General features: G+C 39.8%; 1 protein-coding gene across 8 annotated transcripts in view; it reads left to right on the top strand.

Annotated features, from left to right (window-relative positions):
- The window catches only part of stat6 (signal transducer and activator of transcription 6, interleukin-4 induced), a 192,345-nt gene that overhangs the window by 113,732 nt on the left and 66,227 nt on the right, over positions 1-12,386 (top strand). For all 8 annotated transcript variants that reach the window (XM_051924058.1, XM_051924063.1, XM_051924059.1 and 5 more), the window contains 2 exons: positions 2,663-2,807; positions 6,522-6,605. In XM_051924058.1, the coding sequence (XP_051780018.1) occupies positions 2,663-2,807; positions 6,522-6,605 (229 nt within the window). The remainder of the gene's footprint in view (positions 1-2,662; positions 2,808-6,521; positions 6,606-12,386) is intronic.

Here is a 12,386-nt window from a genome sequence, read left to right as displayed (position 1 = left end):
TGCATCACAGATAGATAACTACTGTAGCCACAATAAATGCCTTTATTGAATAGACAAACCAGGGGTGAACAAGTTCCTTTCTACTGCAGCTACAGCCCGCGACACACATAAAAAACATCAATAATAACTCATAAACTTGCAATATTATTTAGAAAAATCGCAACATTTTACTCGGATTTTTTGTAAACAAAATCCATCCTCCTCTCTTTCCTCAAAAACAGTTCAAACTCTGTCATACAGATTATCCGTGCACTTCAGTTCCATCACGAAGTCCCTTTCTATCGCCATCGAAGCTAATGCTGAAAGTCGAACCTGCCCTGTCATATTTCTGGCATAAGTTTTAATTCGCTTTAGGGCTGAAAATGTCCGTTCAACAGAAGCAGTGGACACAGGAATGGTCACCGCCAAACATACCAATGTATACAGCTGTCCCATGATGCTCTCATTCAGATTTTCTATTACACCATCCACACCATCCTATCCAATCAACGGGTCTGAATACGGTGACGTTGCCGTACGCCTGCTAGAGGGCCCAAGTGAAACCAACTCTAAATCTGATTGGTTGAAGCAACAGTTTAATCGACATTTATTTTGTGTTAGAGGGCCTGCAGAACGGATTGTGAAGGCCTCCGGGCAGACTTCTTTGACTTTGACTCTGCCTGGCAACAAATGAGAGCTGAAATGTGATTGGTTAAATGCTTTAATACGAAAATACATTTCTGGAAGCAGCACAGCCATCGGAAAAGCTATGAAAGGAAGCGGACAGACTATTTGGAATTATTTAATAAGTATTCATGGACAAAATATAATTAACATCAGTTTGTGATTCAGATATTTTTTTAGGCCAGCAGAGAAGGCCTTGCAGGCCCTGACGGCCCGCCACTGATATATATATATGTATGTATGTATGTATATAGATAGATAGACAGACAGACAGACAGACAGACAGACAGACAGACAGACAGACAGACAGACAGACAGACAGACAGACAGACAGACAGACAGATAGATAGATAGATAGATAGATAGATAGATAGATAGATAGATAGATAGATAGATACTTTATTAATCCCAATGGGAAATTCACATTCTTCAGCAGCAGCATATTGATACAATAAATAATATTAAATTAAAGAATGATAACAATGCAGGTGAAAAACAGAAAAACAGACAATAACTATGTATAATGTTGAATGTTAACGTTTACCCCTCTGGGTGGAATTAAAGAGTTGCATAGTTTGGGGGAGAAACGATCTCCTCAATCTGTCAGTGGAGCAGGACAGTGACAGCAGTCTGTCGCTGAAGCTGCTCTTCTGTCTGGAGATGATACTATTAAGTGGATGCAGTGGATTCTCCATAATTGATAGGAGCCTGCTGAGTGCCCTTCGCTCTGCCACAGATGTTAAACTGTCCAGCTCCATGCCAACAATAGAGCTTGCCTTCCTCACCAGTTTGTCCAGACGTGAGGCGTCTTTCCTCTTAATGCTGCCTCCCCAGCACACCACTGCGTAGAAGAGGGCGCTCGCCACAACTGTCTGATAGAACATCTGCAGCATCTTATTGCAGATGTTGAAGGACGCCAGCCTTCTAAGGTAGTATAACCGGCTCTTTCCTTTCTTGCACAGCGCATCAGTATTGGCAGTCCAGTCTAATTTATCATCCAGCTGCACTCCCAGATATTTATAGGTCTGCACCATCTGCACACAGTCACCTTTGATGATCACTGGGTCTATGAGGGGTCTGGGCCTCCTAAAATCCACCACCAGCTCTTTGGTTTTGCTGGTGTTCAGGTGTAGGTGGTTTGAGTCGCACCATTTAACAAAGTCATTGTATATGTATGTATGTGTATATATATATATATATATATATATATATATATATATATATATATATATATATATATATATATATATATATATATATATATATATATATGTATGTATTGTGGCAAAGACGATATATAGGGGTCGACCCAATACAGACTTAACACCGGAGGCACAGGTGGAAATCAACAAAAAGATTTTATTTTTCTTCCTCTGGGGGATCACGTCTTCCTCGTGTCCATCAGCTACAGCACAGTCCCAAAACCACCAACAGAAAACCCCAAAACACCCCAAAAATAACTCCTCTTCCTCCACTCCTCCCAGGCAGCTTTGTCGTCATCGACCTCTTCCTGACTCAGTTGCTTTTCGCGTTTCACAGAGTAATATCGATAATGATTTGTAGTTACTGACCCTCCACCACTAACACACATCATCAATCAATACCATTTTTGCATTGCCTGTATTGGAATCTGTTGTGAGCCTGTTTAGGCTACATTTTTAACTGCATGACATTTTAAAGTGCTCTTTAAAAGCAGGTATTTAATGTAGTCCATAACACACATAACTGCATTCTATTATCCCTGTTATTTTTGAATATGACTCATTGTTACAGAAACACTTAATAAACAAAAATGTGATAGCTGACTCTTGGATGAATTTAATTCTAAAAATGTGAAACACTCAGACTTTCATATCAGTTAACCTAGTCTCTGAATGCACACAATGTGTATATTTTCTAACTTGTTTTTTAAATATTTTGACCACAGTTGTCTCTTTCCTTTTCCATTGTGTGCTCTCCTGCTTGCCACTACTTAATTCCTTCTGTACTCTTCCTGCAGGGATGACATGGATCTTAATGACCTGGCCTCCGAATCCAGAGCAAAGATGCTTCTGTGTCAGATCACCAGTTACCTGCTACAGTTGGCAGAAAAGAATTCCGATGTGGTGTTGAAGATGAGATTGCAACACATTGTTAAATCTATGGTATTGACCTTGCACTTCATTTGTCTTTTTTTTTCTTATCATGAGACCTGCAGAGATCCTTCCATATTCCTTCTTAAGGCTCTGCAGACATAAATAGTTTAACAGATATGATCATAAATCTCCTTGGTTTTTGCAGGTTTCTCTTACATTAAGCCTTCTTTAAAGTTTTTTTTAATGAAGAAGGGTTGACCTAAACATTTTGACGCACTTTCTGTACTTCAATCATAATTAATAGGAAGTGTTTGTTCTATATAAACTTTTATTATTATTATTATCCTGTGGTTAATTTGAAATATCCTGCTGGCTAACGCAACATTCAAACTATCTTGTTTCCTAGCTCAAGTGTGGTTGGAAGTGACTATGAGAGCAGAACTCAGAATGGTACAGGAAATTGCCAGACCTTTTGGATAGCCCTTTTATTCGGACTCTTTGGGACTTAAAATGGCAAGAAAATATTATGGCTGTTTCCACTTTATTCCTCATTAGTTTATTCATTTGTTGCCAACTGGTATTTAAGCCAGCTTTTACAGCACAGTCCTGGCTATTTGCAATTCCTGCTTAAGAAGGCATGGTGCCATTAAAATGCATATACTCTGTGCTCTCAATTCTAAAGACTTCTTATGAATACCTGCAGTCTGGCAGTTTTCCCATCCTCATGGTTGTTGTGTTCACACATCCATGGCCAAATATGCAAAAAATGTTGTGCATAGAAGAACAGGTTCCAGGACATAGCTGAAATTAAGATATCAAGTAAAATAAAATTTATCATATTGTTAACTCAGTACAATGAAATTCCTACTTGAATGTCTTAACAGAACAGTTGACAATGAAACAATACCAACAAAAGACGCACAAAAAATACATGGCGTGCAACATATGCTGTTTACAATTATATGCAGTATGCATTTAGAAATATTATATATAATATCATCACAAGGCGAGCACCACTGAGCCCCAAACCCAAAACACAGTAATACCCAACACACTTGTAGGTTTAAAAAAAGATGTTTATTAAATCTTGGCACGTTCCGAAATCACCTTACCAAAAATTATTTGCACAATCAATAAACAAGATCAATTCTTTCTCCCGCTATGTGTTGCCTCACATCAGTGAGTCATAGTCAGGAAGCACCAGGGTCCTTTTTAAGCCAGACATGGGAATGCTTCTAGTGCCACACCATGTCTTCCTGGAAGCACTTCTGAGCCATACAGAAAGTAGGAAGTTCCTCATCTGACAGCACCCTGTATTGGTACCCAGAGACCCCAACTCCCAAGCACCTTTGTGGGTGTCCCAACTGGGCTGCTACACGAGGACCACTGCCACCTAACAGAACTGCGTCCAACTCTTGGCTTCATCTCGTCCATTCACTATATTATACTGGCTGGGCGCAAAGTTATTTTTTCATCCCACCAGCCAATCCATCTGTTGTTCTGCTCTAGCCTTCCATCTGGGTAAGAGACCATCCTCCTTCTTGGCTGAGATGCCTACTGTTCTCCTACAATACACACTGTTATGATACTATATTATTGGCTTTTCAGCAACCTTACAACCTATGGGTAGAAGTGAATCACCTCGTGAGTGTCAATGGCCTTGTACTGTTTACAAGAAGGTTGAAGTGGGAGAAATGACTGTGCAGGAAGGCAGAGGCCTTTAATTATTTTGTTTGCCTTTCTAAATCAGTGAGTGTAGTATATGCCATGAATAGGAGGTAGATGGTACTCTGTGCTGCCTTCGCACCTTCTGTAATATGACATGTAGCCATTGAGGATGGGCTCCAGTATGCACCTGCAGAACAGATGGAGAAATATAAGTTGTCCTCTGACATCTAAGGAAGTAGAGATGCTGGTGAGCCTTTTTCAAAGGAGGCAAAATGTGTTGTGCCCACTTCAGTTCATTATACTGTAATTACTATTAAAATAATAATGGCTGTCTCAGACTGCGGTAGGTAGAATTATTTATAAGCCTGAGTGCGTGGGGCACAAAACTGGCTCTGAATCTGGAGTTTGTGGATCTCATAGTCCAGTACTGTATACTGGATGGCAGGAGTATGAAGAGTCAATATTGAGTGTTTAATTTTGTTGTTATATACCCTCTGTTTTGTTGTATAGAGGCCTATGGTGGCTCTATTTTCCCCCATGTACTGTTTACAAAAAATGTCTTAAATCCTTCATGTGTTATGCTACATTTTATACCTATTCCCTCAGGCAACAAGATAGAACAATGAAACAAACAGGAGAGACTTACACTTTAAATTAGTTATATGGTAGAGATAACATGCCCAAATTATTGAGCACGATAAAGTGAGTGTGAGAAAATTGCCATTATAGCCTAAGTAGCGGTGCATCTTTTGTCCATAGGTGGCCCTAGGCTTATCTTCAGTCTGTCTTGGTCTTTGCTACCACACGGCCTTTATGGGGTATTGAAACTGGCCACACTGGTATGGCTGCTGAGATAGAGCAGTCATCATCATGGAGAAGTGATGAGAGAGAAGGGTAGTGTTCTCTTCATGACCAGATGGTGTGAGAAAGTGGAGGAGAAGAGAGAAGAGGATGAATGGGAAGGTGACCTTGTCTTATACTGGTCTAGCTTCTTTTGTTAAACCTCTAGACCAATGGGTGCAGGCATCTCCCTCGGTTTATCCAAACCTCTTTCAGCCACAATCTGATTCCAATCACCAATAGAATAAGTCTACAGTACTTGTGTGCTTTCCTTGGTCATTCACCAATGAAAGCACTCGGGCACAATGCATCACCCATTTGCTTTGTTCAGTTGTTGTCTGGCCCTGCTAGCTGGGCAGTTTATGGCCTGACTGCGGGGCATAGTTTACAGGCTCGTGCACAGAATCACACCTCCAAAGCAGCACTTAACAAAAGGTAACAGCATTGCTAAAGCATGGGGAATGAAGGAAGACAGTGCATTTCTCATACCAGACTGTGATGCAACTCGTAAGAATTCTCATAATGGCGTACTGTAGAAGTTACTGAAAATTCTAGGAGGCATTCTAAAATTCCTTAAACTTCATAGGAAGCTCAACCACAATTGTGCTTTCTTTACCAGATGGCTAGCATTGTGTGTTCAGGTGAGGTTCTCACAAAACTCAATGAAATTTGAAGTTTCTCAACCTCACCCCCCTTTTTATCCTCTAGTCCACAATCGCTTGTTTTGTTTTTATGATGTTCAAAACAGGTTGTTTCCTTTGCACCACCCAACTATGTTTGCCGTCTCCCTTCTGCGGGCTGCCTTGTCGCTCCCAGTGATCAGACTAGTAACTGTGGTGTCCCCAGCTAATGTAATGATTGTGTTCTTATGATGAGAGGCGTAAGTGAAAAGGGTGTTTTTACAAAATGCAAATTCTAAGGGGTTTAGTGTTTGCTGTGTTATTTGTGATGTAGACCAAAACTTTTCTCCCAAAGCACTTCATGATAATTGAAATGAGCATGAATGGCTTATAATCATTGAAACACCTCAGTATACAGTATATTTCTTAGGGACGGAAATGATAATAGCTATATAAAAACAAGTAGGTACTACAGTCTGGTCATGAGATAAATTGAAGATATCAGGGAAGATTTAAAAGCATACTGTAACACTGGTTTGGTCCTAAATGCAATCATGATTTGGGAGTGGTGGGTCTCTACAGTACAGTATGTCTTTTGTTTCCTTCTGTGTTATTTCATTTATGTGTGATATCATACCTGGTTTCTTTGTTGCAGAAAATATATGAAGGCCAGCCCCTGAAACTCGTCAAAATAGTGCAGGAAATCCTGAAGCAGGAGAGGACTCTGATCAGCCACATGGTATTTTTCTCTTTTAACTGACTTCACAGTTTGCAAAAGGAAATGGAACAGGGTTTGCAATGAATGGGGTAAAGGATAAATATGTGACATCCTTTCTTACTTTGTCTGTGGTATTGTGAACAGTGTTCGTATTTTGGTTTTATACCTTGTTTATAATGGGGGGAATTCTAATTTAAGAAGGTAACATTTTATATTGTGACCTTTATTATCTAGTTTAACTTCATCCATCCATCCATTATCCAACCCACTATATCCTAACTGCAGGGTCACAGGGGTCTGCTGGAGCCAATGCCAGCCATCACAGGGTGCAAGGCAGGAACAAATCCCCAGGCAGGGCTCCAGTCAACCACAGGGCACACACCAAGGACAATTTAGAATCGCCAATACACCTAATCTGCATGTCTTTGGACTGTGGGAGGAAACCGGAGCACCCAGAGGAAACCCACGCAGACACGGGGAGAACATGCAAACTCCACGCAGGGAGGACCCGGGAATCAAACCCGGGTCTCTTAACTGTGAGGCAGCAGCGCTACCCACTGCGCCAGTTTAACTTATAATTGTTTAAATTTGCAGTTTTGACTTTATGTACCATCTTCCCAGTTAATAACATCTTTCCATCCATTTTCTGAATATGCTTTTTTTCATTAAAGGGTTTCATGGAGTTCATAATATTAGCCGTAAATCAGAAGCCAACCATTAGTAGGAGGCTGGAGTTTTACAGTAATTATGGATCACTTGTTCCCAACTAGCAGACTCGGTTTTCACCCCATAATATAATGTGCATATTTGTAACATGTGTGAAGAGGGAGAGAAAAACTTACTTAAACACAAGGAGAACATGCAATTTCCTAACCGATAGTTAGCAGCAATTGTAGCCCTATATACTATCTTGTCCTAGGTTCAATTAGTTATTTAGTCAGTTCTAAATGGTAATGCATTTCAAGCTGAAATTCTTATGTTAACTTTATTACCTACATTATCAGATTCAGTAATTTAGCTCACAGAAGCAGTTGGGTTTAGCTTGATATGCTTTTATTCCTAAAATAGCAAAATTATTTTCATAGAAAGTATGTAAAACAAACAGACCCTTATTTTGAAAATCATGACAATAGTACACATTCATTAGAATGTAAAATTGCAGTACAGAGATTCAATGCTATATTCGTCTGTTAAATGTATAGAATTAAATTTGATTATTAAGTGTGGAGGTGGCAGGAGAATAGCTGACACCTGGGGTGGAACCCAGTTCCTTGTCATTTTCTGTGTGGAGTTTTCAAGATCTTTCCATGTCTGTATGGATTTTTTTCTGTATGTACTTGGGCTTTCTTTAAATCTTCAAAAGCAAGTGATGATTCAACATTGACCCTTTGCAAATGTGAGTAGTGTAGGAATTTTTGATGACTAATAATAAATAAGACGGCCACCCAAGAGGAAGCAATAATTTTGCCTTACAGGTAATTAATCTAAAAATCTACTTTATTTGCCAAACCTTTCTCTGTTGTAGAAGCCAGGTCCCTGGCCGTTAGACTTCTGTCAAGGTAACTGAGATACACTCGTTTTAAGAATCAGAATAATACAATTTATTGATAAACACAAGGATTATAGAAGTATGATAAACGCATATCTATATTGACTAGACATGAAAACATATATCATATGGGATTGCTGTTTACTGGTTATTTAGATTTTGTTCTACATGTGTTTAAAAATATACATTTAATTAAAAGAAATGAAACTGGCAGGCTAATGAATGCTAATTCTTCTCAGTTTAGCAATGTCACTTGCTCACAGATTTCTCTACATTCATGTCTCTGGTGATTCTTCTTATGAAGTCAGTAGACTCATTGGGAGAGCATGGGGGATCATGAGGTCGCTGGAAAGGGGTGTGTGGCGATGACAAAGGTCCAAGTCTTTAGAGTCCTGGTGCTTCCTGTCTTGCTATATGGTTGTAAGACATGGATGCTATCAAGTGACCTAAGACGAAGACTGGACTCCTTCGGTATTGTGTCTCTTTGGAGAATCCTTGGGGTACCGTTGGTTTGACTTTGTGTCGAATGAGCAGCTGCTCACGGAGTCCTGAATGAGGCACATTGCCTGCATTGTGAGGGAGCGTCAGTTAGGCACTACGAACATGTGGCGCGATTCCCCGAGGCTGATCTGGCTTGCAGGATCCTCATTATTAAGGGCCCGAGTGGCTGGACCAGGCCAAGGGGACTCCCATGTAACTCCTTGCTGCGGCAGATAGATGGTCATTTCCAGATGGTGGGACCTACCCTGACCTGACCTGACCTTAGCAGTGTCGCAGACTTGGGGCTTACTGACAGTGTCTTCACTGTGAGGGTTAAAGGAGCACCCCTTCCCAACTTCACACCAGTACAGTTTATGATCTGACAGAAGTACCCAGGGATGTGGGAGCAGAAGCTTGTGATGGTCCAGGGCAGCTCAACACTCCTTGGCAACCTCTGGGACCACTTGAACCCGAAACCGCCAATAACATATCTGAGGATGAGCTGGGCAGACACACGTAGTCAGCAAGAGGTAGTGTAAGTGCTTTTTTTTAAAAAAAAAATGTGCAGTACAAATATCATCAATAAATAAATCCACATAATGATATGCAAAGTGGAGTTTTAAAAAATTCATAAATAATGCATTAAAATGAGGTTAAAACTCAACGATCCCTGGTTCATCCTTTTAAAAATTGACATCCTTCTGACAGGCGCAGCCAACCTTTAAAATTGAGGCCCAAACCCCTGCTGCCATCACAGGCTCACTCCTCTGACTTCTGCTGCTACTCCTCGGCCATATGAGGGAGCCCCCTTGAAAAAAGGGTCGCTTCTGCTACCTCCGGGATGTTTAGCTGGAGCGAATGTCTTCAACCCCTTTGAGCGCTAGCCATATGCTCTTCCACAGGGCTCTCCACCTGGCTGCCTGTCTCCACACTGCTGCTTGCTGACATCGCCTAATCCTGCCATCTCTGACATCTTTCTTTCCATTCTTTAACCTCCATCTTTCCTATTGTGCTTCGGTTCCCTTTTAAAAACCTGTAGGACACAGGTGTGATGATCATGACTCCGCTGCTTAGAAGGGAACAGGGCAATCCCACCTATGAATATGGGATCACCTTCTCTTACATATGCCTAAAGAGCCACTCAACCATACTACCTATGCCCCACCCAAAAATTCAAGCTTATTGTTTATTTAATCATTTAAAATGCACATGCCACAGACCCGCTATATATCACGTGGCTTGACTTCATATGTTAGCCAAGACGTCACCCATTTTATGACTTCTCTGGTTTTCTGACTTGCCTGCTTTTCTAGTTTATTTAATATTCAGTTGTGCACGTTCCGTTTTCAGTTGTTATGATTTTAGTGTCCTGTTTCATCTGAGATACACAGCCACGTTATTATTATTTGAAGAGACTGATAGAATAGCCATATGCAGTTGATTTGCAACATAATTTGAAGTTAAGGTTCTGCGGTCTTGAGGTTGCAGTAAAATTATAGAAAAGTATAATCTTTCAACTAATATACATCTCAAATATTAATATTCTTTGCAATTGGGTGGCTTTAAACAAAGCTAAAAGATTTTTGCATTATTTTTAATGTAATATTGTTTAATGTAATTTATTCCAGTTACAACTTTAAAACCTGAAAACTGATTTCTTAAATTCTGTTTATATAAAATACAAAATATCTTTCTGTTTCAGTAACCTTACCAAGTTAATTTTATAGCCCCTGAGAGAAAATAAATTAATCAGTGTCTCGAAAGTGATTATTTTTAGTCATCCAGAATTTAATTTGTGTTCTTCAATTGAAAAAGTTTGTGTTTTTGTCAGTATCTGAATTGTTACATACAAGTATTTCTTATTTTTTAAATCACCAACCTACTAAGTATTTTTATAATGAAGCATGGGTTCAGATAAATGATTGTTGGACAGAATTTTCATTATTTTCAAAATTGAATGTAACGTTTCATTGGGGTTGCGAGAACACATTTAAAGAATCCAAGGAGTGCAGACTGTGGAAAATGTTAAGAATGACCAGTGTATGATTTTTTTTCAAACAAGTATTCAACTTAAATAATGTCAATTGTAAAGAAACCCGACAGAAAAACCTAAGAAGTGTTTCAGAATCAGAATATCTTTATTGTTATTGTAACAAATACAACGAAATTAGGTGTAGTCCCTGCGGTGTCAAAATATAAATAAAATATAATTAAAAAAAGGATTAGAAAGGATAAGAAGAAATAAGGAAGAGCACAAACATTCAACATAAGACCTTAATTGAACACAAACACTATTGCTCAAGATGTCATGTATTGCACTGCTGCATTGGAGGTGATTAGGTGGCATTCAGTGCCCTAATAGCCACAGGTTAGAAACTGTTATTCAGTCTATTAGTCTTTGTTTTGATGCTCCTGTATCTTTTGCCTGATGGCAACAGTTGGAACATGTCATGAGCGGGGAGTCTTTTAAGATGTTTTCTGCTTTCCTGAGGCAGCGAGAGCTGTGCAGTTCATCCAGAGAAGGTAAAGAAGAGCTGATGATCTGCTGGGCAGTCTTTACGATCCGCTGAAGTGTTTTCCTCTGCGCTGTTGTGCAGCTGGAAAACCACACGCAGAGGCAGTAGCACGGCATACTCTCGATAGAGCAGCGACAGAAGGACACCCGCAGTTTTTTGGGATGTTATTTTTCCTGAGGACTCTCAGGAAATAAAGTCTCAGCTGAGCTTTCTTCGCCAGCTTAGCTGTGTTCACACCCCAGGACAGGTCTTCCATGATGTGGACTCCCAGGAGGCGGAAGTCTGACACCCTCTCTACACAGTCCTCTCCGATATAGAGTGGTTGTGGTCCCAGCTGTGAATCCTCCATTTAATATGCAAGATTGAAGAGTGAAAATATTATTGGTTAAAAAAAGATAAATTGAAGGAGTTAGCCTTCCTCTGTAGAAGGTATGCTTTCTTCAGCATGTCCTGGTTGAATTTATAGTCTATCAGCCAGAAAGGGAGAAGACAGAGAGGAGTTGATACAATGTCAGTCTTCATTGGGTGGGACTTTTTCCAGCCTGGGAACAAAAGCCAAAATGTTACTGAGGCAGAAGTACAACCCTCTGTACCAACTACTCTGTGTTCAGACATCAGTCCGTGTAAGGCACTCGCCAGACTCACATGTTTGGTATAGTATAAGAATTACCATGAAAAGTGAAACATTAGTCATGCAAGTGTATGACATTGGATTGAACTTTAGAAATATGCTGACAAATGGAATCCTCACTTTTATTGTTAAATGCAAAGAGATTCTGTGGAACACGTCTAAAGAGAAGTAAAAGTTTTATTGCACGTATACGAGTATCCTCGTTCTGTGCCTCAACCCATGAGCACACATATACTGTACTGGAGAGGGTTAAACAACAACAAGCTCAGCCAGAATGGAGCCAATAGAATGTCTTCTCCAGTGCTCCCTGCTAAATAGATATTTTTTGTTTTTGTTATCTTTTATTATCACCAGTGTTTGCTCTTCTGAGTACTTTAGTTTTAGGTTAATTGGAGATTGAAAATTGTCGCAATACAAGTGAATGATTATGAGTGTCTCCACTGTTAAGATCTTACAGCTTTCATGCTAATTACTAAGTTGAGTCCATTTTCCCAGGATAGGATCTGGCTTTTCCTGTGACATAGAAACTGGATTAAGGTTTTTCAGAAAATGGATGGTTGGATTAAAAATTGTGATTTTCTAAATGACTATTGATCATTTTACAATTAGTTAATATCACTTTCATT

The sequence above is a fragment of the Erpetoichthys calabaricus genome, chromosome 3 (assembly GCF_900747795.2).
Source record: "Erpetoichthys calabaricus chromosome 3, fErpCal1.3, whole genome shotgun sequence".
Classification (NCBI taxonomy): Eukaryota; Metazoa; Chordata; class Cladistia; order Polypteriformes; family Polypteridae; genus Erpetoichthys; species Erpetoichthys calabaricus.
Note: the sequence above shows the minus strand (reverse complement) of the source record. Positions and strands in the feature narration are given on the sequence as shown.